The 25,674-nt window shown below is 43.4% G+C and overlaps 2 protein-coding genes and 1 long non-coding RNA gene across 6 annotated transcripts in view; 2 read left to right on the top strand and 1 right to left on the bottom strand.

Annotated features, from left to right (window-relative positions):
* The window catches only part of RBBP4 (RB binding protein 4, chromatin remodeling factor), a 25,468-nt gene extending 13,503 nt beyond the window's left edge, over positions 1–11,965 (top strand). For 2 of the 3 annotated variants that reach the window (XM_084873106.1, XM_084873107.1), the window contains exons 4-12: positions 3,359–3,532; positions 4,094–4,209; positions 4,322–4,482; positions 4,593–4,719; positions 4,851–4,928; positions 6,112–6,188; positions 6,300–6,357; positions 6,445–6,555; positions 10,994–11,965. In XM_084873106.1, the coding sequence (XP_084729232.1) occupies positions 3,359–3,532; positions 4,094–4,209; positions 4,322–4,482; positions 4,593–4,719; positions 4,851–4,928; positions 6,112–6,188; positions 6,300–6,357; positions 6,445–6,555; positions 10,994–11,059 (968 nt within the window). In that variant the 3' untranslated portion in view covers positions 11,060–11,965. Of the gene's footprint in view, positions 1–3,358; positions 3,533–4,093; positions 4,210–4,321; positions 4,483–4,592; positions 4,720–4,850; positions 5,004–5,041; positions 5,063–6,111; positions 6,189–6,299; positions 6,358–6,444; positions 6,556–10,993 lie in introns of those variants that run through there. The other variant, XM_084873108.1, reaches the window with a different exon arrangement.
* LOC311617729 lies at positions 6,572–9,256 on the top strand. The gene is made up of 2 exons (XR_014794166.1): positions 6,572–8,390; positions 8,656–9,256. It is a non-coding gene; the product is annotated as an uncharacterized lncRNA (long non-coding RNA).
* Positions 11,776–25,674, bottom strand: SYNC (syncoilin, intermediate filament protein). 2 transcript variants are annotated; one of them, XM_084873081.1, is made up of 5 exons: positions 25,527–25,674; positions 19,261–20,614; positions 15,062–15,186; positions 14,815–14,891; positions 11,776–13,414 (listed from the first exon to the last, which is right to left on the bottom strand). In XM_084873081.1, the coding sequence occupies exons 1-5, from the start codon at positions 25,571–25,573 to the stop codon at positions 13,404–13,406; spliced, it is 1,614 nt and encodes a 537-aa protein (XP_084729207.1). In that variant the 5' UTR covers positions 25,574–25,674; the 3' UTR covers positions 11,776–13,403. The 2 variants fall into 2 exon arrangements, with proteins under 2 accessions (XP_084729207.1, XP_084729208.1); XM_084873082.1 differs by lacking the exon at positions 14,815–14,891 and having other exon boundaries at positions 25,527–25,673.

The raw sequence follows: 25,674 nt of genomic DNA, 5'->3' as shown, positions 1-25,674 counted from the left end.
CGTTGATCTCTACCCACCCAATCTCCTTCCCCTGCCTTCCCTTTGAGATTCCACAGTCTGTTCTGTACTTCTGTTTCTGGATCTATTTTGTTCATCAGTTTATTTTGTTCGGTATATTCCACATATTCTAATTATTTTTTGATAATTCCTCATCTTTATAAAACCTCAATTATCTATGCTGATTTTGTTGTTCTTGTTGTTATTTTTTTTTTTTTTTTCATTGATTTTTTAAAAAGTGGAATGGAGCCCTAACCGGTTTGGCTCAGTGGATAGAGCGTCAGCCTTGTACCTTGGTTGCGGGCATATCCCCAGTAGGAGGTGTGCAGGAGGCAGCTGATTGATGTTTCTCTCTCATCCATCAATATTTCTTTTTTTTATTTTTATTTTTTATTTTATTGATTTTTTACAGAGAGGAAGGGAGAGAGATAGAGAGCTAGAAACATCGATGAGAGAGAAACATCGACCAGTTGCCTCTTGCGCACCCCCTACCGGGGATGTGCCCGCAACCAAGGTACATGCCCCTGACCGGAATTGAACCCGGGACCTTTCAGTCCACAGACCGACGCTCTACCACAAACCGGTTTCGGCTCCATCAATATTTCTGACTCTGTCCCTCTTCCTTCCTCTCTGTAAAAAATCAGTAAAATATATATTTTTTTAAAGTGGAAGGGAGGGAGAGACACATCAGTTGGTTGCCTTAGGCATGGTCCCCAATCAGGACTGAGGATCGAGCTTACGACCCAGGTACATGCCCTCGTCTTAAATCGAACCCGTGACCCTCACTCTGAGGGCGACGCTCTAACCACTGAGTCAGACAGCTAGGCCTCTGCTGGTTTCTTACAGTTAGGGAAGCCCTCTGTTTAGTGTATATGCCCAGTACTGAAATAACCCATATTTTGTAATGCTTGCTTACTGCTCTGTGGGCTCCATGCCTGTTATTGCTCTTCCCTTGTTACTGGTATCTCTTTTCTGACTGTTGAGCTCTTTTCATCTGTAATTATGTCCCCATGTTTGTTTGTTTTGTGTGTATGTGCATGTTACTAATCCTCACCTGAGAATATTTTTCCATTTATTTTTAGAGAGAGTGGAAGAGAGAGGGAAAGACAGAGGGAAACATTGGTGTGAGAGAAACACATTTGAATGGTTGCTTCTTGACCAGGGCCCGGGCCAGGAAGGAGCCTGCAACCAAGTTCTGTGCCCTTAACTGGGATCAAACCCAAGACCCTTTGGTCCGCAAACTGGCGCTCTATCCCAGTGGTCACCAACCTTTCGAACCTTGCGGACCACCAGTGGTCCACAGACCACCGGTTGGTAACCGCTGTTTCGAAGATTTCCTTAATCCTGGGATTGCCGCCTTTGGACCGCACAGACCACCAATGGTCTGTGGACCACCAGTTAGTTGGCAACTGCTGCTCTATCCAGCTAGGGCTTTGTTCCCATGTTTGGACGAAAAGTTCCTTGAAATCATGCATCATGTGCCTTCTTTTTTAAATTGTAGGTGCTCCATGATCTACAGTCTTTTAAAAAACTTGTTTAATGTGGGTTTTTCTCTTCTGTTTTTAGGTTTTTAACTTCTTTGAAAATTTTGGTTTTCAACTTGTAAAAGTTATTTTAAAGTTGAAAGTTACCTAATCTGCTAGCTATATTGCTCATCTGTGTCTTCGCTTTTTGGAAAGATTTTTATCCTTTAAAGTATAATACTTGTTTAATAGTGCTGTTGATAGCATTTTCATTCACTCCCAGAACTTGCTTTTTGGATAAGATATTTGGGGCTTACAAATGGAAGGCCTTCCGCAAAACACCAAGCTAGTAAGCAGCAGAGTCAAGGTGTGACTCTTACTTAGGTACCTTATCATTCTGTCTTGTATAATTCTTTTGACTAATCATTGACTGCTTTTGTTTATATTATGTTTGCCAAGATTTACATAATCAAAATAATGTTGTGTTTTACATTTTATAATGGTACTTGGAGAATTCTAAGGGCATGCAATAGTCAAATATGAATTTTAAAAATGCTTTTGTCTAGTCCTTGCCTACCTGGTTTATTTCAACCAGGGACTGCGGTTGCCAAGTATAAGTGGGGGATTGGAAAAATGAAAGAGCTCTTGTGGCTCTGTTTTTCCTCACCGGACTAAGAGAAACTGTAGGAAGAAGATACGGTGTGATATTTCAGAAAGATTACCCCAAACTGGAGCTTTAAAAATAGTATAAGAGGGACTCTTTAGTACCAAGCACATTGTGTACTCATATTCATTAAAATAGTAACTTGGGTTTTGTTTACTCAGCACACTCTTTTGGTACTTTAAATGAGATTTGAAAACTGCTTATTGAGAATCTACTTTTGAAGTGGAGTCCATAGTGTTCCTTAATTTAATTTTTTATTTTTTTAATATATTTTATTGATTTTCCACAGAGAGAAAGGGAGAGGGATAGAGAGCTAGAAACATCGATGAGAGAGAAACATTAACCGGCTGCCTCCTGCACACCCCCTACGGGGATGTGCCCGCAACCAAGGTACATGCCCTTGACCAGAATTGAACCTGGGATCTTTCAGTCCGCAGACCGACCCTCTATCCACTGAGCCAAATTGGTTTTGGCTTTATATATATATATTGTGTGTGTGTGTGTGTGTGTGTGTGTGTGTATATATATATATATATATATATATATATATATATATATATATATTGTGTATATATATATAGAGAGAGAGAGAGAGAGAGAGAGAGAGAGCGAGCGCCAAATTGGTTTTGGCTCTCTCTCTCTCTCTCTCTCTCTATATATATATATATATATATTTTTTTTTTTTTTTTTTTTTTTTTAATTTATTTCAGGGAGGCAGGGAGAGAGAGAGATAGAAACATCAATGATGAGTGAGACACTGATCAGCTGCCTCCTGCCTCCTACTGGGGATAGATCTGTAACCCAGGCATGTACCCTGATTGGGAATCAAACCATAACCTCCAATTTCATAAGTTGTTACTCGACCACTGAGCCATAACGGCCAGGCTGTTTCTTAATTTTAGATAGTAATATATACTCTTATTAGGTACATAACTACAAGAGCTGAAAGTGTACTAGGCTCAGAATCAGAAAAATAGGAATTGAGTTTATGTTCTGCCATAGTCATGTCACCCATCTGTGTAAAATTTTTGTAGATAATAACCATCTACTCTGTAGGGTTGTGGTAATCAAAATAAAGGATGTGAAAGCACTTTATGGTGCTAACAAATGTCTAAATTACTTGGAGTATCATCCCAAGTTGCTGATAAAAAGCCTTGTCTGTGTAATGCTTTGAATGTTATATAGAGAGTACCTCTTGTTTTGTCTTCATTTGCAATTAATTTCTTATTTACAGAATTTGGAGGTTTTGGCTCTGTTAGTGGAAAAATTGAAATAGAAATCAAGATCAACCATGAAGGAGAAGTAAACAGGGCACGTTATATGCCACAGAACCCATGCATCATTGCAACCAAGACTCCATCCAGTGATGTTCTTGTTTTTGACTACACAAAACATCCTTCTAAGCCAGGTACCTGCTCTCTTCGATTCAAATCCAAATGAGTCACTGTGGAATACACTGCTCCACTCAGTTTTTTAGTTGCTTTTGTTATTCCTTGCATAACTTAATACCTTGTCGTTTATAATGATATGTGTGGATATTCTTCAACTTTAAGTAAAAAAAAAACACTTCTTTACATAGAACAATGATGGTGCAGCTTAAGCATTGTATATTTGGTCATATGAGTTTGTATTGCTTATAATTTTAAGAGCTTTAGAGGTTTTTTTAAATACATATATATTATTGATTTCAGAGGGGAAGGGACAGGGAGAGAGAGAGAGAAACATTAGTGATGAGAGAGAATCTGATGGTCTGCCTCCTGCACTGCCCACACGGGGGATCAAGCTGGCACCCTAGGCATGTGCTCTGCCTGGGGATCGAACTGTGAACTGCTGGTTCATAGATTGATGCTCAACCACTGAGCCAAGCTGGCTGGGCAGGAGCTTTAGACCTCTTGATAAAAATTTCATTATGCTCAGTAGATCCATAGAGACAGTGAAATGGATAATCTTGATGTGTCTTACTCTGCAGATCCTTCTGGCGAGTGCAACCCAGACTTGCGTCTCCGTGGACATCAGAAGGAAGGCTATGGGCTTTCTTGGAACCCAAATCTGAGTGGGCATCTACTTAGTGCTTCAGATGACCATGTACGTATCCTTTCCATTTTGAACCAATCTGGGCTTGTTACCAGTTTCTTTTCTGGGGTATGTGGGGGAGAGAGAATCTTCCTGTTTTATAATAGTTAATTTTGCATTTAAGACCATCTGCCTGTGGGACATCAGTGCTGTTCCAAAGGAAGGGAAAGTCGTGGATGCGAAGACCATCTTTACAGGGCACACAGCCGTGGTAGAAGATGTTTCCTGGCATCTGCTCCACGAGTCTCTGTTCGGGTCCGTTGCCGATGATCAGAAACTTATGATGTGAGTAGAACCCATTTTTTAATTTTTTCTTCATAAATTATGTGAGTTTTATATTTAGTTGCCCATTTCAACATTTTCCCCCTGTTTTGTTGTTGTTTTTTGTACTAAAGCTGGGATACTCGTTCAAACAACACTTCCAAACCAAGCCACTCGGTTGATGCTCACACTGCTGAAGTGAACTGCCTTTCTTTCAATCCTTATAGTGAATTCATTCTTGCCACAGGATCAGCTGATAAGGTTAGTTTGGTTTATTTTAAAAGGGTGAATTTCTCTGGCTTCTTTTGAATGCAGAGATTTTTTTACCTTAGGGTTTTGTTTTTTTCTCATATAAAAAAATTGATTACCCTTTCTTTCCATTCTTTACACAGACTGTTGCCTTGTGGGATCTGAGAAATCTGAAACTTAAGTTGCATTCCTTTGAATCACATAAGGATGAAATATTCCAGGTAAGAGAAGCTAAAGCTGCCCTGACGGTTTGGCTCAGTTGTTACAGCGTTGGCCCCCCAAGCAAAGGATCGCTGGTTTGATCCCTGCCCAAGGTCACATACCTCGGTTGCAGGTTTGATCCCTGGTTGCACTGGTAGGGTTCCTAGACTGGCTGGTGATCAGGGCCAATTGTGGCCTCCCTGCTGCCTGCTGGGACCTTTCTTCATTCCGCACTGGCCCCTGGTGGTTGGCACACATCATAGCAAGCAATTGAACTCGGTCAAACTCCCGAGGGGACAATTTGCATAATAGCCTTTTAGATAGATAGATAGATAATTTTGTTTCATTTTTTTAATCCTTACCTGAGGATATTTTTCCATTGATTTTTGAGAGTTGGAGGTTGAGGGAGAATCAGAAAGAAACATCAGGGTAAACACATCAGTTGGTTGCCTCCTGAATACACCCTAACCAGGGCCAGAACCCGTAACCAAGATATGTGCCCTTGACCAGAATGGAACCTGGGACCCTTCACTCTATTCACTGAGCCAAACCAGCTAGGGCTTACCAAACAGTTTTCACAATTATGTGAGTTTCTATGCAGTAGCTAACTTTATTTTAATAAAATAATTGTAATGAGTCATTTTTAATCTTACAACACTGAATTCATAATAAGTACTTAGAAAATAGTGTGTGTGATCTGTACTATAGTTCTTAGGTCAGAATTTGATTGCATTTGGCTAGAGGCCAGAATAAATAAAATGGTCTTCAAAAATATAAGATCAAATAGAATAAAAGCTGATATCCTAGGTCTAATGGGTTATTTTCATACCAGAAATGATCTTGTCTGTCAGTTTTAACTTTATGTCTAAAATACTTGGAGGCCCTGGCAAGGTAGTTTTCAGTTGGTGAGAGCATCATCCCAGTACGACACGGTTGCAAGTTTGATCTCCAGTCAAGGCATATACAAAAAGGAACCAGTGAATGCATAATTAAGTGGAACATCAAATCTCTCTGTCTCTCCCCTATCTTTTCTTCCTCTACCCCCCTCCCTTCACCTCTTCCTCTCTCTTTCTCTATAAATCAATTTTCTTAAAGTACTTTGAATTCTTTTTATTTATAAAAATGTAAATTCTTAATTATAATTTTAGGTGCTTTCCACTCAGTTTTGTATTTGAAAACTTCTGTTTCCTTCATTCTCTGTAGGTTCAGTGGTCACCTCACAACGAGACTATTTTGGCTTCCAGTGGTACTGACCGCAGACTGAATGTCTGGGACTTAAGGTAAGTCTTGTATTAGTTACTTTTTTGTGGAATTATTTCCTTTTATTTACACTTTCCAAAATTAGATACTCAGGAAAGATTTGTTAACTTTTGAAAATCTTTCTGTGCTAGTAAAATTGGAGAGGAACAATCCCCTGAAGATGCAGAAGATGGGCCACCAGAGTTGTTGGTATGTACAAACACTGAGCAATTGAAATAATCTGTAATTTAATATCCTCTATCTGCTTTTTATATCTTGTTTTCCTCCCTTCTGCAGTTTATTCATGGTGGTCACACTGCTAAGATATCTGATTTCTCTTGGAATCCCAATGAACCATGGGTGATCTGTTCTGTGTCAGAAGACAATATCATGCAAGTGTGGCAGATGGTGAGTATTATATTTAGTCATATTGGGGAAGTTAAATAAAAGAGGTGTACTGTCACGTCATATATTTATATACTTAATGAATATAACTGGCATTTCTGTTCAGTGTGCTCTTTAGTGTGATTTTAGTGCTTGTCCGTACATGATATCATTTTCAACTACCTGCTCTTTATCTTCATCTCGTTATCCCACTAGTATCTCAGACTCAACTAAACTGAAATTTGCTTCTTTCCCCATTCTCTCTACTCCCCTTTCCTTCTGACGTGACTGTTTTCCTTATGGCTTTAGTATCTCCCCATTTCACCACATTTGAAAATTGAAGTTCTCCTCCACTATTTATTCACCTTTAGGTTAATTCACTCACCAGACTTTATGTTGTGTATCTCTGCAATGTTTTTCACATCTGTACTCACCTTACAAATACATCCATTCCCAACTTTCCTGTCTATTCCACAGCCTAGGTTTTTGCTCAGATTCTCATTACCACTTGCTGGACTATTGAAGTAACCTCCTATTTGTTGGCTTGCCTCTTGTTTCTCTCTTTGGCTAGCAATTGAATATCTAGGAATGGTTATTCCCTTGAAATGATCTGTGAACAATACTGCACAGTTTCTACCACAATGTCATTTTTAGAATGCTTGAAATTTTGCCGGAACCGGTTTGGCTCAGTGGATAGAGCGTCGGCCTGCGGACTGAAGGGTCCCGGGTTCGATTCCGGTCAAGGGCATGTACCTTGGTTTCGGGCACATCCCCAGTGGGGGATGTGCAGGAGGCGGCTGATCGATGATTCTTTCTCATCGATGTTTCTAACTCTCTATCCCTCTCTCTTCCTCTCTGTAAAAAAATCAATAAAATATATTTTAAAAAATAAATAAAAAGAAAGAAATTTAGTGGGGAAAACTATAATCTCTAATATATAGGAATGTAATAAAACATATATTCTAGAGATGGGTGATAGTGATAGTATGGTAAATTTTATTATTGTGTTTATTTTACTACAATTTAAAAAACAAAAGAGTTGTATGGCTTTGCAGTGATGATACCCTGATAAATGAAAAGAATTCCAAAGAAACTTTTGGTTTCTCAGGATAGATCTAGAGCCAAGATTAAACTCCAGGGGAAAGTTTTTGGCTCAGCATGAAGAAAATGTTTTAAAACTTTTCTACAGTTTGGCCGGTGTGGATCAGTGGCTTAGCGTTAGGCCTTGCACCAAGAGGTTGCTGGTTCGATTCCCCGTCAGGGCATATGCATTGATGTTTCTGTTTTTATCTCTCCCTCTCCCCCTCTCTCTCAAATCAATAAAACATAGTTTTAAAAACTATATTAAAAAATATAAACCTTTCCTACAGAATCACACTATTGATGAGAGTGTTTGTGGCCTATGAGATTAACAAACGATATATTAAGGAAGTATGCTTAGCTTTGTAAAATACTCATGACAGTGCTAATAAGTAGAGAAAAAGGCAGGTTGCAGAACAGCATGGTGGAATCCCTCGTTTTTAAATTATGTATATCTTGACTTCTGTTTAAATACTTGTAGGTATTTATTTAGAAGCTATTTGCCAGAATATGGTTGGTACATTTAGATAGTTGTTGATTTCTTTGTATACTTCAAGGATGTTTACATGTGTAAACAGAAAATCCACTTCACCCACAGAAAATTAATATAAAAATTTGAGTTCTAACAAGATGATGAAATGGGCTGCCTTCAATAATCTCTCAATTAAAGGTATTTTAGTAGTTGCCATGGGAATGTTGTAGGATATTGAACTCCATAACCTTTTAAGGCCATCATTTCCAGGCCAGGTTGTTACTTTACTCCGTGTGTGTGTGTGTGTGTGTGTGTGTGTGTGTGTAAGAATTGTGGTTATAGCCGAGACCGGTTTGGCTCAGTGGATAGAGCGTCGTCGGCTTGGGGACTGAGGGGTCCCGGTCAAGGACATGTACCTTGGTTGCGGGCATATCCCCAGTGGGGGTTGTGCAAGAGGCAGCTGATCGATGACTCTCTCTCATCGATGTTTCTAACTCTCTGTCTCTCTCCCTTCCTCTCTGTACAAAATCAATAAAATATATTTTAAAAAAAAAAAAAGATAGAAAAAAAAGGAATTGTGGTTAATAAAGAAGAAGAAAAATTGTGGTATGAAAAATATTTGGTCTCTGTTCTAGTTTCTGTTACAAAGTGCCTAAAACCCTTAGCATTTCCTGATTGGTAAGAGTCTCTTGCTATTTTTAAAAAATAATTTAAAAAATTTTCAATTATAGTTGACATAACATTGTATTAGTTTTAGGTATACAACACACTGATTAGACATTTATATAACTTAAGACGGTGATTTTCAACCAGTATGCCACAAGAATTTTTAGAACATGCAATACCTAACTATAGTACCTATCTGATACCAGGCATAATTATTACAAAGGAGTCTATTGCTATTTATAAGGAGTCCCTTTGGGACACACTTTAGTTTAGACCAAACACTTGATTAGTTAGACCTTTCAGTTCTACTAACCTGCAGATATGGGATTGAGCTCTATAAAAAGTCTTGGAAAAACCTATAAAAAGCTCATGATCTGATGAACTTCCAGATTGATGAACATATGATTCCACCCAGAGATGACATGGAAACTCTGTCCTCCCTCCTCACCTTGCCCTATGCTTTTCTTCCATTTGTTCTGAGTTCCAGCCTTTACAGTAAACCAGTAATCTATATATATATATAAAAGCCTAATATGCTAAGTGTCTGACAGTTCAGTAGCTATGATGTGCACTGACCACCAGGGGCAGATGCTCAACACACAGGCATGGAAACATGGAACAGAATGATGAATTTCAGAGGGAAGAGATTAACCAAAGATCTTATATGCATATTAGAGGCCCAGTGCATGATGCACGGATTCATGCACTGGTGGGGTCCCTCGGCCTGGTCTGCTGGGATCAGGCCAAAACCAGCAGTCTGACATCCTCCAAGGAGTCCTGGATTGCAAGAGGGTGCAGGCCAGGCTCAGGCATCCACTGGTGCACAAATCAGTGCACCGGGCCTCTAATAGTAAATAAAGCACTCACCTGAATTTAATGAAGTCATTCCAGCATATTATCAAACCTGAGTAGCCAGCAAATTTATTTACAAGGAATTACTTATAAGTAACAAGTAGCCTGGGTACTCATAGCACTCATATCACTGGTGCCCAAAGGGAGGATAGTCTTGTGGCACTGAGCCCTTAGTCACATTACTTAAACCTGTGGAGTCTGGCACTACCTCTAATTAGTTAACGTCAGGATTGAAGTGACGTGTTGGATGCCCAGTTGGCATTAGAGAATTGATGTCAGGGGAAAAGACATTATACATTCATTTCAGAAAACATAACAGTTGTATACATTTCCCTGCAGTCAGAACTCAAGCTCTTCGAAAACAAATCTATCCCATACTTTGTAGCACCTAGCCTGGTGATTTATGCATAGTAGGTGCAAAACTAAGAATAAATTTTTTCTAAATGAAAGCGGTGTCTGTAATTAACATTAAGCCTTTATATACAGATGTTTCATCAAGAAATAGAAGTAGAGGTTATTTTATGCAAGAGCAATTTTCATTTATAAAAATTGAGATTTGGAACATACAGTGTTGGTGGGGTGGCATTTCTCCTTTTTTTTTTTTTTTTAACATAATTCAGTGATTATTGTATATATACAGAATTATGCAACCAGTAGCCCAGTCAGTAATGCCAAAAAGAAGCCCCATAACCACCCATATCCATTAGCCATCCTTCCCCATTTTCCTCCAGTCCACCCAGCACTAGGCAACCACCAATCTCCTTTCTCTATGGATTTGCTTATTCTGAACATTTAATATAAATAAAATGACAATATGTGACTGGTTTTTTGTTTTTGTGACTGGTTTTATTATCAAAAATTTATTAGTCTGTGAACATTTGTGTTTTTACTTTATTTTTTATATTTATTTTCAGTGATTTTAGAGGGAGACGTGAGGGAAAGAGAAAAATGTCCATTGCCTACTGGGGACCGAGCCCGCATCCAAGGGTCAACCCAGAATCAATTTCTGGTGCACTTCTCAGTGCACAGGATGATACCCAACCTATTGGGCCACACCAGCCAGGGCTTTTAAGATGATGTCTGACTGAAGGACTCAAGAAGGTGGATTATCAAGACATTCAGTAACCATACTTTAGTTTTGTGGGAATGTCCTAATCCAGGGTGTTGGCTGGTGGGTCAGCTGTCTGCTTTTATTGGAGCACAGACATACCCATTCATTTGCAGATTGTCTAGGCTGCTGTCATCCAAGAACTGCAGAGTTGAATAGTTGCAACAGAGACTATATGACCCATAACCTTTTACCTGACCTAATCTTTTTTTGAAACCTTAACTTCAAGAACTTGCCTTCATGTTTACTAAATACTCTTTTCTCTTTTTCTTGTTTTTGGACAGGCAGAGAATATTTATAATGATGAAGACCCTGAAGGAAGTGTGGATCCAGAAGGACAGGGGTCTTAGATTCATCTGCACTTGTAATTTTAGACTGCCCTTTTTTCCCTCTCAACCCTGATAGTGATTTAACACTGGTTTTGAGACACAGATTTTGTTCAGCTATCCCTCTATAATAGGTACCATCAACAATGCTATTAACCCAAACCAAGGGGTTTTCTAAAGATTAACTGAGGGGTTTGATTCAGCAAAGCCACAGACTTATATTTAAAATTTTTTCAGGAATTTTCTAGTATCAAAGAACTAAAGTAGCCACTGAAAGGGGAATATCGTGTGGTTATTTTCTGTCTGCCATATCCCCACGTTTTTCAGGCTCATTCAAGTAAAGGCTAGAAGTAAATAAGGAATAGAGCCAAGAGAGGTAGGTGTGTGAGCCATGAAGTGTAAGTACTGCAAGGTGTTTTTATTCAGGAATTAGGGGAGATTCGAGTCATAAATTCCTACTCTAAAGTGTTCACACCTGACTTTTCCAGGATGCACATTTCCTACGTAGACTAGTCTCCTCTCAGTTTCTTAAGTCAGAAGTACGTGTTCCTGTTTTCCATATATTTTTGCTTGTTAGTGTATTTCTTGAGCTGATTTCATATTATTTCTTTCCTTTCTGTGAAATGGTTTTTTTAAAAAACTTGGGACCACCAAGTTGTAAAGATGTATGTTTTTACCTGACAGTTATACTATACTACAGGTAGACTGTCCAGCTAAGTTGAGAAGAGTGAATCTATAGCTTGTATTTGTTTTTAAAATTAAATTAATCCTGGATAAGAGTTGCTTTTTTTTTTTTTTTTAGGAGTTAGTCCTTGACCACTAGTTTGATACCATCTCTGTTTTGGGTGACCTGTTTCACTAACAGGCCTGTTATTCTCTATGACTAACTGTGTAAGTGCTTATAATGAAATAAATTGCTTTTCTACATAACCCCATGCTGATGGGCTTTATTTAGTATATAATATCAAACACCAGTCTCTGGCTTCTAGAAGAATTCTTTAGATGACAATTATTTTCTGTGGTCTCTATCAAGAGCAGAATCCTATCTAATAAAAAGAGTACTGGTATGCTAATTGACCCTCACACTGTCACAAAGATGGTGGTGTCCACAGCCAATAAGGAAGAAATATGCTAATTGACTGACTCCCTCAAAAAGATGGCAACACCCAGTCCCCTTAACCCCGCTGGGGCGCCTGCCTCTGGAGTCCCCCAGTCTCTCAGCCCCCCAGCTGCCCAGGGCTGGCCGAGGCACTGTTGGCAGTAGCAGCAGCAGAGGTATGATGGGGCATCGCCTTACCCTGGTGGCTTGGTGGGTTCCTGGGCTGTGAGAAGGGATAGGCTGGGCTGAGGGACCCGCCCCACCTCCATTGAATAAATTTTCATTCACTGGGCTTCTAGTTAATTATACCCAGAGCTATAGAAAATAGTTTCACTCCTTCCCAGGGAAAGTGAAAGACAAAACTTTGAATCATAGGTGTACAGATTAGTCTTTGATAAAATAACATTTTTTGAAGTCTACCCATAGAGAACTACATGGACTTTCAAGCATGTCCAAGGCAGTGTGGCAAAGATTTTAAGGCAAAATTTAAATTTGGAAAAGGTGTTGGAACCTTTTCTCATAGAGCTTGAATCTCCCCAGTATGTTTTTCACTGGGGCCTGTTCTTAGAAGTGCCATAACCAGATAAAATGCCTTGTTCTTTGAAGTCACTCAGTTTAAGTAGATTACTCCAAAAATTATTTTCATGAGGCACGATTTTTAGGGAAATCTGAATATCCTTAACCTTTAGATTCAGATTGAATTCCTTTTTTTCAGGAACTTTAAGTTCTTCTAGAGTATAGTGAAAATTATCTTGACACAAGAGTAAACTATGCATTAGCATAAAAAGTACACTTTGTAAAAGGATTCATTTAAAGTCCAACATTCATGGCACAAAAGAATTCAAATTATAAACCCATATGATGGAAATTGGCTGCCTTTGGACCCCACCTGTGCTCCAAAAAAAACGTTTTTGTTTAGGTCAACGTAAGGCAAGTTTCATTCTGCACAGACTGCAAGGTGCATAGACTCATCCTTCGCTGCTGGTGGACAGGAGGCCCTTTTTCCCGTTCCTCCGTGCATTGAAGTCATTACCAGCAGCCTGGGAAATAGAATCCAGCTAAGAGCTGGCTGGTGTGTTCTGCCTCCAGCCAGCCTAGAATCTTTTTAAACAGGTCAGCCAGTGTTTGTATCTTCCCCAGGGTGAATTGCTTGCCAAGTTCCTGGCACTCTCTTCTCTGTTTGGAAAAAAATATGTCCAAAAGATACTTAAGTGATCCTTTGTTAGGAAGCTTTTTTGGTTTCTGGGTTACAGATTCGGCCATACATTTCTAAACAGCTCCTGTAAGATTGAAAGAAAAAGAATAAGTTGATTATTTCTGCGACTTGAAATAATTCTATATAATAAAAGGCTAATATGTAAATAGACTGAACTGCAGAATGACTGGTCACTATGATGTGCACTGACCACCAGGGGGCAGACACTCAACACATGAGCTGCCCCTGATGGTCAGTGTGCTCTCCCACTGGGTAGCGCTGCTCAGCCAGAACCTGGGCTCATGGCTGGCGAGTGCAGTGGTGGTGGCGGGAGCCTCTCTTGCCTCTACAGCAGCGCTAAGATTGCCCGACCGCCGTATCCTGGCCTGCCAGAGGATGCAGGCCAGGCTGAGGGACTCGCCTCCCCTCCCCCCAAGTGGACAAATTTTGTGTCTAATACAGTATAACGTTTATAACTGAACTTTTAAATTTATTGTAGGTTTTGTTACCGGTCATTCTGGGGAGAGACTGGCTCATATGATCAGGGTTGTCTTTCCCCTGTGACATATTTGGGTAATTCTTATTTGCAAAGTAATGAATGTTAATCTATGTGATGGTGATTGGAGGGGCTAGCTAAAATTTTTCTCTGTCCAGGTTAAATTTACACAGGCATTACAGTGCCTGAAATTCTATCGTTTTAATCATTGCTTTTTTCCCCTATTGTACTTTTAATCTGATCCACACAAAGGTGTTTAGCAGATCATTTTCCTCAATTACACAATTCTAGTAATCTCCCAAACAATAAGCGTAATCTGTTATGCCTGGAAAAAACACAGTAAAAGAAAATCCTAGTGAGTTAGGAAAAGCAGTAGTTACAGTAGCCATTCGTGAGTCTGTATCCAAGCTGTAAGATGAGCTAGGAAGTTGAGAATAAAATTTATAGGCATCTAACTAGTATGTACTTCACAGAGACCTTTTTTATCCTTAGTTTCTTTATCCAAGAGGATCTAAAACGTGAAAAGTGAGAACATACTGGTATATAGAGAAATTAATGGATAGGTGTGTTGCTTGTTTCACATACTGAGCAGTAATCCTGTTCCTCTGCTTATAAACAACACCCTCTTCGGCTTTTCTGTACAGATTAATTTTGCTGCCTTGGCCTCTTTTGTCATAGTTTGAATTTAGGCAGCATAACTACCTTTTGCTATTCTAAGAAAACTATTTCTGAATAGCAGGTGGGGTAAGGTGGGAGAATGCAGATGTTTTATCCTGTTACAGAATTCCTGGTGATCATTAGGGCGTATCTTTTTAGTCTTATCAGAAACAAGCATTCCAAAAGAATCCTGAATGCTTGAACCGAGCAGTTTGGAGGTACTTGTTATCCCTACATGATTCGTCATTAGACACACACTTAAGTTCTCTTAAGGCATTAGTATTGTTAAGAAAGTAAAATGCAAACTCCACTCTTGTATCTACAAGGATCACCTTGAGACTGTGTCTCGATTCCACCTGCCTGAGAAGTGGGAGTGTTAGCCTGCTCCGGGCTCTTGGGTAGCATAGCCCTTGAAAAAAGAGAGAGAGCCATTTTCTATCTGTTCGTGGATGAAAAATTTCCCCAATCATTTGTCTCCCACTGTGGAGTGAAATTTTCCCTCGAGCAACATCTGCCTTCCCCGCCCTTCACCCCTTCAGCCAGTGTTGGATGAGATTTGGATAAGCAGCAAAAACTGACTTATAAGTGGATAGCTCTTCAGTAAGGCTGATCCGTAGCTGCTCCATCTCTTTGTTCTTCTGCTGCTGGAGTTGCACCCCGCTTCTTAACTGTGTCTGTTGTTCTTCCATTTTCTCCAGCTGTTCCTGCAAAGGGGGCCAAGAACATATCTGATGAGCCGAACAATAAAAATCTTACATTGGCCGTTACAGTTTACAAAGCACTTCGTTGTACACTGTTTAATCTTCATAGAAGTATTAAGGTTGAAACAGATTAAAGAGGTGTCTGACAAAGTGATACTCCATTTGCAGATGGTGAAGAAAGGAGTCTGTCCGTTAACCACAACTTGCTTAATGTACTCCTGCGACAGTAGTACTCAGAGGGACTTTTAGTTTCACAATTTTAAGAAGTTGGGGAGGATTTTGGTCCTCTTGGTGAGCTGGGAATTTTATACACCTTTTGCTTGCTCTGTGTGCAAGTGTGTTTCCATTAAGACTGAGTTTGTTCAAAAATATTAAGTTGGAAAAAGATGCTAGCCCTAGCAGGTTTGGCTCCGTGGATAAAGCATCGGCCTGTGAACTGTAGGGTCCCAAGTTCGATTCTAGTCAGGGGCACATGTCCAGGTTGTGGGCTTGATCTCCAGTAGGGGGCGTGCAGGAGGCAGCCAATCAATGATTTTTCGTCATCATTGATGTTTCCCTGTCTGAAATCAATAACTTATTTTTTAAAATAATAGAATTTCTTTAAAAAAAGAAAGAAAAAAAGATGCTATGCCCTGTGGGCCCTCTGGAACTTTCAGATAACTTTCCCAACAGGCAGGGTGCATTCTGTAAATCATTTAATGCCTGAGGAATGAGGTAAGGAAGATAGCAGATCAGTCTGGTGTTTGTTCCTAGCTGGCATGGATCCTTAGGAAGTGTGAGGGAGTTGGGAAAGCGTTCAAGTTTGAAGGCATATTTTAAAGAGGCGGGACTTCTCAAATTTTAATAGTGAGATAGGAATCCAGCCCTAGCTGGTTTGGCTCAGTAGATAGAGCTGCAGACTGAAGTGTCCCCGGGTTCAATTTCGATCAAGGGCACATGCCTGGGTTGCAGGCTCAGCCCCCAGTAGGGGGTGTGCAGGAGGCAGCCACTCCGTTCTCGTCATTGATATTTCCCCTCTGAAGTCAATAAAAATATATTTTAAAAAGATAGGAATCCAGTTTGGATGCATGCTATTAGAAGTATCTAAATAATTTGTTCTCGGAGTCATCCTTGCTATACCTGTGGCACATCAATCTGCAATGGTTGATACTCTGGCTGAAACTCAGTTTACATAAACATTACCAAAAGGCCTTTTTTAGTGCTTAGTCATGCTTTAGGCCCACAGAAATGGGGCCTTACTCTGAGTGAGTCAGCTGATGGGAAGTATTTGCATACCTCTACCTTAATTTCCCAAATTCCACTAGCAAACCTGTTATTTTGACAAGGCACAAAAGTACATGCTTGAGAAGGCAGTCTGTACCGTCAATGTTCTAACAGGAAGAAACTCAGAGAAGGATATATTGCTGCAATGACTGGCATTAGGATAGTGTCCATCTTAAACTGATGTAGCACCAATAGATTAACTTTCAAAAACGGCTCTATCTCAGTCTTCCAAAGGCTTCCCGCTTCCTTTAATCTAGACGCCCTCCAGTTTCACCCCCACCTCTAACTAGAACCTCCTTTACTCTTTCAAAATGAACATTTCCCCCTATCTTGCACTATCCGTGTGGAAGTCGCTAGCCATGTGGGGCTAGTGAGTACTTGAAATATGGCTCGTCCAAATTGAGATGTCTGTAAGTGCAAGATTTCTAAGACTTGACACAAAATGAGATACCTCAAAATTTGATTTTGACTACATGTAGAAATTACGTTTTTATATGCTGGGTTACATAAGATATTTAACCTATTTTTTTTTAAGTGTCACTAGAAATTTTACGTGGCATCTGTGTCTTACATGAGACTTGGGTTGGGCAGTGCTGCTCAAGCCTGACCAACTCCGATCTCCATGCCTTTACTTCTGTCACATAGACAGCATCTGCTTTGTATTGCTATTTATCTTTAAACTCATGTCTAACTCCCAGATTGTAGGTTCCTGGGAGTGCACATATGCTTGTTGATGTGAAACTTACAGATAGTAAGCATATTCCATGTTTCAGCATGAGCAACCTACCAATTTCCAGTTAAAAATATTCTCAGCATATTTCTCACCCCACCCACTGTAGCCAGTCACCAAGTCCTACCCATTTTATCCTATGTATCCACATCTCTCTCTCATAAAGTTTTGTTTCAGGCTTTTTCAATCCACCCACCATTTTAAGAGTAGAGCCCTGACTGATTTGGCTCACTGGATAGAGCCTCAGCCTGCAGACTGAAAGGTCCCTGGTTCAATTCCGGTCAAGGGCATGTACCTTGGTTGTGGGCACATCCCTAGTAGGGGGTGTGCAGAGGCAGCTGATCAGTGTTTCTCATCGATTTTTTTTTTAAATATTATTTATTGATTTTGTACAGTGAGGAAGGGAGAGAGATAGAGAGTTAGAAACATCGATGAGAGAGAGTCATCGATCAGCTGCCTCTTACACGCCCCCTACTGGGGGTATGCCTGCAACCAAGGTACATGCCCTTGACCGGAATCGAACCCGGGACCTTTCAATCCCCAAGCCGACGCTCTTCTCATCGATGTTTCTAACTATCCCTTCCTCTCAGTAAAAAAATCAGAACATTTATTACAAACATTAACTAGTTCATTCCTTGCAAAAGCCCTTTGATGTGTATTACATGTGAAGGAGCAGAGCCATGTGGATTAATTGTCCGAAGTTCCCCCCAGTTAGAAAGTGGTAGAGCCAGGACTTAGGCAAGTCGGTTTCCACTAAGACAAATTTGCACAAGCTCATATTCTTAAGGCTCGTTAGTGATCTTCAAGCTTTCCCATGAAACCCAGAAAGAAGCCAAAATGAAGTGTCCTTGCCACCTACCAGTAGCTCCACTTTTGCCTGTTTTACATATTGGCATTTCATCTAAGATTCTATTTTGAGGAAAGGGCCTGGCTTTGGAGGAAACATTTTCGCATAAAGCCCTTTACATTCTGATCCCCATCTACCTCTCCAGCCCCATCACTCTGCTCACGTTCCTTATGATCCAGCCACCCTCACTTCCTATGACGTGTCTTTGTGCTTTCATGCTTTTGTGTAGGCTGTTCCCTCTGCTTGGAAAGCCTTTCCTTTGTCTACCCTATGAATTCATTTATACAAACACATCGTGGTTGACTATGGGCTTGAGCTAGATTGCTCAGGGTTAGTATATGCATCATGTCCTAGATGCATAACCTTGGACAAATGACTTCTTTCTCACCTGTTTTCTCATTTTTCAAATGACAGTAATTTATACCTAACTTAGAGAGGTAAGAATTAAATGAATCACTACATGTAAAGAACTTCAACTTCATAAAATTTCTATGCTTCAACAATACATGCCTTATTCCTATAACTATTACAGTGTTTATCACATTGAAGTCTTGTATTTCATTGATTCTAAGGCTTTGACATTTTAACAGATCAGAGTGCATCTTAAAATCAAGTGTCTTAGATTTTATGTAATATGTTCATTTTCTGGCATCCTTCCTAGACTGTAAACTGTTGGAGAGCAGGAACTCCTCCCCTCCCCATTTCTGATTTCTTGTCAGCACATAGTTCACTCGCTGGCACATAGTAAGTAGATAATACCTGTTGACTATTTGAAAGAGGTAGAGCTTACAATTTTTATTTTTTATTGATTTTTTCAGAGAGGAAGAGAGAGGGATAGAGAGAAACATCAATCAGCTGCCTCCTGCACACCCCCCACTGGGGATGTGCCCGCAACCAATGTACATGCCCTTGACCAGAATCGAACCTGGGACCTTTCAGTCAGCAGGCTGATGCTTCTAACTCTCTATCCCTCTCCCTTCCTCTCTGTAAAAAAAATCAATAAAATATATATATTTTTAAAAAATAATAAAGGATTTGGGGGATCAATAAGAGGATCAAATGAGATAATTGGTATAAAAGGGTTTAAATTAAGAGTGCCAGTCATTTTCAGCCTCAGAGAAGTTCCTACGTATGACAGTGAGTGTCCTTCAGCCCAAAAGGTATTTGACTCCTTTCCTTCCCCTTCCCCTTCCCCAAGCCAAGAGACCGGAATCCCTCTCATGCCCAGTGGGCCTACCCTGTACTGCTGCACTTCCTCGTCGCGCTTCTGCCTCACAAGTGTGATCTGGTCCTCCAGGTTCCTGTTTAGCAGGTGGAGCTGCTGGGCCTCGGCTTGCAGGGGCCTCAGCGCCTCCTTCATCTGCTGGACCTCGGCCTGGGTTTTCTGCAGGGCCTTGGCAGCCGCCTCCTTCCTCTCCAGGAGCCGCAGCAGCTGCGGCTCGTACTCCTCCTCCAGGCCCTGGCGGCGCTCTGCCATGAGGTTCTCGAACTGGGCTGAGAGCCGCCGGCTCTCCTGCAGGAATTGTCCGTCCCCCGGGCTTGGAGGTGCTTCTATTTGTTGCCGTAGCTGCTCCTTCTGCTTCTGGTAGGCGTCCCGGAGCCGGGCCAGTTCCTCCGAGAGCTGGGCCGCCCGTGCCGTCAGCACTTCCCGGAAGTCGGCAAACTGGGCCACGTCCTGCTGGCGGCACTCCAGCTGGTATTGGTAGGCCACGCATTCCTTGGTCACCTTGAACAGCTTCTGCTTGACCAGCTGGATCTCCTCCCGGAGCCCGTCCCGCTCCATCTCGGCCTGAGCATGCAGTTTGTAGGCATCCAGGATGTCCCTGTGCACCTGTTCCACCTCCTGGAGAGCTGGCTCCCGGAGCAACACAAGCTCGTGGATGAGCTGATCCCGCTCCTCCTCCAGCTGGGACACAGCCTGGACACATTCCTGGAAACGCCCCTCGAGTAATTCTAGGTCCTCTATGCTCAGGCTCTCCTCTGTGCTGGGACTAGGCCCGGCTCCAAGGCTCTCGGGGTTAGACTTCTCTTCGTTTGTGACCGTCTCTCCCCCATAAGCCATCTGCTCTGGGCTTGTCTCCTCCGGCTTCACAGGCTCCTCCGCACACAGTGAGTCCTCCGGCTTCACAGGCTCCTCCCCACACAGTGTGTCCTCCGGCTTCACAGGCTCCTCCGCACACAGTGTGTCCTCCGGCTTCACAGGCTCCTCCGCACACAGTGTGTCCTCCGGCTTCACAGGCTCCTCCGCACACAGTGTGTCCGGCTTCACAGGCTCCTCCACACGCAGTGTGTCCTCCGGCTTCACAGGCTCCTCCCCACACAGTGTGTCCTCCGGCCTCACAGGCTCCTCCACACACAGTGTGTCCTCCGGCTTCACAGCTTCCTCCCCACACACGGCCTCACTGGGCTGCCTGTCATCCTCAATATACAGTGTCTCCTCAGGCTTCTCAGTCTCTTCCAGATACAGTGTGTCATCGAAGTCACCTGAGTCCCCCAGGAAGAGCAGGTCCTCTATATTCAAGATCCCCTCCAAAGGCCAAGTATCATCCAGGGATTCAGAGTGCCCCGTCTCTTGAAAAGTTCTTGCTTCCCTGCAAAAGAAATTACTTAAAGTGAGAGGGCAGCCACAATCCCAAGACGATTCGTGGCTGGAGCCATTAGGCCGTAGACCTTAATTAGATCAGGTTCTCACATCTCAGCACTTGTCTGCTCCCTTCCCTCCACGGACTTATCCCCACACAGCCCAGCCCAGTGCTTAGACCCCCTGACAACGTACCCCTGATGTCAATGTCTAGTCTGCTACATACCTTTAAGGACAGGAAACGATAACACCTGAGACACCACTATTTGTTTCGCTATCATAAAGTTCTAACATTGAGGAAAACTTTTTTTTACCTGGACTTGATTCTTCTTTCTAGAATCAGAGAAGTCTAACTCCTTTCCCATGTAAGTTCTCTAAACACTTAACAACAACTAACTTGTCTTTCAATTCCCTGCATGCCAAGTTTTCCAGTGCCTTCCTCGTTTGGGTCACTTCTTTCCGACCAGGTTCCAAATTGTCACTGTCCTTCGGGGTTGGTATTGGAGCAATACCCAGGTGTGCTCTGGACACTACTGACGCAGTGAGATTCCCTTAGCACAGTGGTCAGCAAACTCATTACTCAACAGAGCCAAATATCAACAGTACAATGATTGAAATTCCTTTTGAGAGCCACATTTTTTAAACTTAAACTTCTTCTAACGCCACGTCTTCAAAATAAACTCACCCAGGCCATGGTATTTTGTGAAAGAGCCACACTCAAAGGGCCAAAGAGCCACATGTGGCTCGAGAGCCGCAGTTTGCCGATCACAGGCTCCTCCACACACAGTGTGTCCTCCGGCTTAGCATATAAGGCTGGCCATCATGTTCTTGACAAAGGCTGAGTTGAACTGAAATCTTAAGACTTTTTCACAGCAAGTGAAACCACAACTCTTGTTCTCGTAAGATGCCAATCATGCATCTAGCTTGTAAAGGCTCTTACATCCTGATTCTAACAAATGAGCCCGGTAACCCAGCTGCCCATTGCCTGCTAGCTCCATCGGTTCCCGCCAAGGAATGCTCCCCTGCTGCTTTGTCTTTCCTGTTTCAAATGCATCTGACCGACCTTGGATCTCTAAGCAATTCTTTGAAAATATACAATACCAGGGAAATAATTATTACAGAGGTCTTATGTGTGCCAGGCCGTTTTAAATGCTTTATGTATGTCAACTTGTTTAATCCTCCTAACGATTCTACGAGGTAGTTAGTTACATTTATCCCCATTTTACAGATCAGGAAACAGGTTAAAAATGATTAAGTTTCAGTACTGCTGAAACTGGTTTGGTTCAGTGGATAGTGTGTCCGCCTGCGGACTCAAGGGTTCCACGTTTGATTCCAATTAAGGGCATGTACCTGGGTTGTGGGCACATCCCCAGTAGGGGGTGTGCAGGAGGCAGCTGATTGATGTTTCTCTCTCATCGGTGTTTCTAACTCTATCCCTCTCCCTTCCTCTCTGAAAAAAAAAAATCAATAAAAAATATTTTTTAAAAATGATTAAGTACTTTACTCAAAGGAACTTATATTTGATGTATACCATTTATAAAACTAAATTTGACTATAGCTTTCAAGAAACATTTTTTCAAACATAAAGTATAAGTAAAAAGTTCCACATATCAAAGATTTTGATTGCTCTGTTTTGAAAAGGCCTACTTGTGTCCAGGTTTTAAGCTCTATATCTTAATTCCAAGTTCCCAATAAAGATTATTTTTACTCTAAATCATCCTGTCCTCTGTCCTCTCTAAAACCCCGGGCAGGAGTCCCTGGATTCCCTGTTTTCCCATGTTGGCCCTCTGGAAACTATAAAAGTATCGTTTCATCAGCCCCAAACATCACTGGCCGCCTTCAACCCAGCTCCCGCACCAAAACCTGAAGTTCCCAGACCTCAATAGTCACCTAGTCCGGTGGTCGGCAAACTGCAGCTCGCTAGCTACATGCGGCTCTCAAGCTGCTGTTTGCCACTGTTGACTAATGGGTTTGCCGACCACTGACCTAGTCCATGCACATCACTTTACTAGAGAGAAAGTGCTTCTTAGATATCTTTACCAGATGCTACTTTGCACCTCAAACTCAACTGCCCTAAATTATTCTTCTCATTGAGCTAGCTGCACCTGTATTCTCCAGTTCAGTGAAACACAGCAGCAGCTTGATGAGACAAGAAATCTTTAATCACCTCTCCCCTCCCCTATACAGCCAACTTACCGAGAACTAACCCTTCTATCTCTGAGAGTCTGCAGTCCCCACTCCCTCTCCATCCACTGCCAGGGCCCTAGGCCAAGTCATCATCTCTCACTGCAAATCCGTGCCAGCCTTCCAACAGGCCTTCTCCTCCTCATCTGTGCTCTGCAGCTTGCCATGTTTGCTTTATCTTCACCCATAGACAACCATCTGCTTAGCAGAGATCCAAGGCCCTTAAAGATGTAGCCGCAACATACCCTTGCAGCCTCATCTCACTCCCAGGAGCCCACCCAGTGCTTGACAACCTGGAACAGGCATTAACTTGTATACCTGCTGCCCATAGCCCGCAATGGCTAAAGGATCCAGCTGAGAAAACACTGCTTTCTGTATACCACCCGACTGGAGGACGGTTCTGGAAAGGCAGAGTCCCAGAGCACAGGAAGGATGCACCTGCTCACCCAGCCAGAACCCTCCCTGGTCCGCAGCAGCCGGCAGGCAGACCCGAGGTCACCCTCCTGCGGGGTTCTCCGCCCTGGGATGACAGATGTGTTCATGCAGTATTTTACACATGTTACATGACACTCATTGATATGATGCTCATCTGTTATCTCCCTTTTATACATGAGGAAGCCAAAGCATAAACAGAGTAAAGAATTCACTCAAGGCTCCACTCCAAAGCCAGAGCTGTTTTTGTTTTTTATTTACTTGTGTGTTTTATTCAGACCTCCTCTTGACCACTCAGCTCTTAGAATAGGCCTGAGGTCTAAAAGAGGGGAAACAGCCAAAGCCGGTTTGGCTCAGTGGATAGAGCTTCCGCCTGTGGACTGAGGGGTCCCGGGTTTGATTCCTGTCAAGGGCATGTACCTTGGTTGAGGGCACATCCCCAGTAGGAGATGTACAGGAGGCAGCTGATCCATGTCTCTCTCTCATCGATGTTTCTAGCTCTCTATCCCTCTCCCTTCCTCTCTGTAAAAAATCAATAATATATATATATATATATATATATATATATATATATATATATATATTTAAATATATTTTATTGATTTTTTACAGAGAGGAAGGGAGAGACATAGAGAGCTAGAAACGTCAACGAGAGAGAAACATCGACCAGCTGCCTCCCACACACCCCCCACCGGGGATGCGCCCGCAACCACGGTACATGCCCCTGACCGGAATCGAACCCGGGACCTCTCAGTCTGCAAACCGACACTCTACCACTGAGCCAAACTGGCTTCGGCAATAAAATATATTTTTAAAAAAAGAAAAATTAAAGAGGGGAAACAATGAGGGCAGGTACTCTAGAGCTTGGCCCAGAGCATTCGGAATGTATTTGTACATACGTGCCTAACAAATCTCTGCTCACCATTCAAGCCCTGCCAGAGTCCATCTCTGTGAAGTGTTTCCCAGACCACCCCTAAGTGCCTTGCATTCCCAAGGCGTTTCGTACGCAGCTCATCTCTGCGCTGAGTGCTCTGTGCTGAGAAGCCCGTGTGTCTGTCCCCTGCGATGCTTCATTTTCTAAGCACAAGTGAGCTCTCATTCTCTCTGTGTCCCAGGGCGGGGCCCTGTGGAAGGAAGGCAGGCAGAAACCGACCGAGGTCCAAGGAGGAAGCTTGCCCAAGGTCGGGCAGCAAATCTGGAAGTGGAACCCGGGCCTCCTGACTTCCAGGTGCTGCTGTTACCATACACCGTGCTGTCTTAGTCACCCACCGCGGTGCCAGGCCCGGCCAGAGGCTGCCCTCACCCAGCTGCCTCTCTGTAAGGACAGGGGGTGGGAGGGGGGTTAGATTTAGGGGAGGCCCAGGGGCAAGAGAGCCCGTTCAGCCGGGGCCGCTGACCTCAGGCTTCCTTGGCCCCAGACAGCCTGCCTCTGCCAGGCCGTCCCTGTCCCCAGCGACTCCGGCAGCACCGGCTCTGTCCCTGAGCGGTGGCTGTAAGCGTTGGTGACACTGTGCAGGCATGAGCTGGTGTGTGTCTGACTGTGTGCCTGCATGTGTGTGTGGCAGTACTGGTGAGGGTATGTGTGCGACCGCCCAGCTTTGTGCTGGGTGTCAGCGAGGGGTGTCGGGTGTGTGTGTTTGCATTGGGAGGTCCGGGACTACAGTCTGACCCCGGGCAGAAACAGCCCCTGTCCTCCCGGCTCCTCAGCCACAGGTCCCTCCCTGCCCGCTAACCAGCTGCCGGTGAGGATGGGTGCAGGGGCGCCTCCGCCAGGGCCTCCTGCTGGCCTGGGGGAGTGGACCCTGCACCTGCACCCCCTTCCCAGGCCCCGGAGAGCGGGGCACAAGCTGCCTGGACAGACCTAGCTCCAAGCTGGCAGGTGCCCAACCTTGCACCAAGAGTCTTCCGCACAGAAAGGCAGGAGGCCTCTGCCTCCGGTGTCTTTGGGGTGAGGACTGACAGAAACAAGTCACTTCTCCGGCCCAATGGCACCTGGCGGTTGGAAGGGTTAATTCTCACAGGGTCCGAGGAAGGAGAGGGGGGATTCTAAAAAGCCGCTGAGAAGGAGGTGCCAGGACCCTGGGCGGGGACCCCCCCCCCCCCAATCTTACCCCCATCTCCCTTCGCCGGCTCAGCCCCGTGCCGCACCGCACCCCGCCGGCCCCCCAGCCCACCGGGCCCTCCCCGCCGGTCCCCGACTCCCCACTCCGGTCCCCCGCCCCGCAGGCCCCCCACCCCGCGGGGCAGAAGGCGCCGGCAGGCGGGGGAAGGGGGTCCCTGCAGCCCCCGCCCCCGGGCGGTCCTACCTGGCCGGGGCGCCGTCCCCGCCGCGCCGGGGCCCCGGGCTGGCCATGGCTGCCCCGCGCCGGCCGCCGCGGTATTAATAGCGGCCCCGCCGCGCCCGCCGCGCCGACAGCTGCAGCGACACCGGAGCCGGCCGCGCCCACTGGCCCC

Source organism: Pipistrellus hanaki (genome assembly GCF_964339955.1).
Source record: "Pipistrellus hanaki genome assembly, chromosome: 2".
NCBI classification, from domain to species: Eukaryota; Metazoa; Chordata; class Mammalia; order Chiroptera; family Vespertilionidae; genus Pipistrellus; species Pipistrellus hanaki.
Note: the sequence above shows the minus strand (reverse complement) of the source record. Positions and strands in the feature narration are given on the sequence as shown.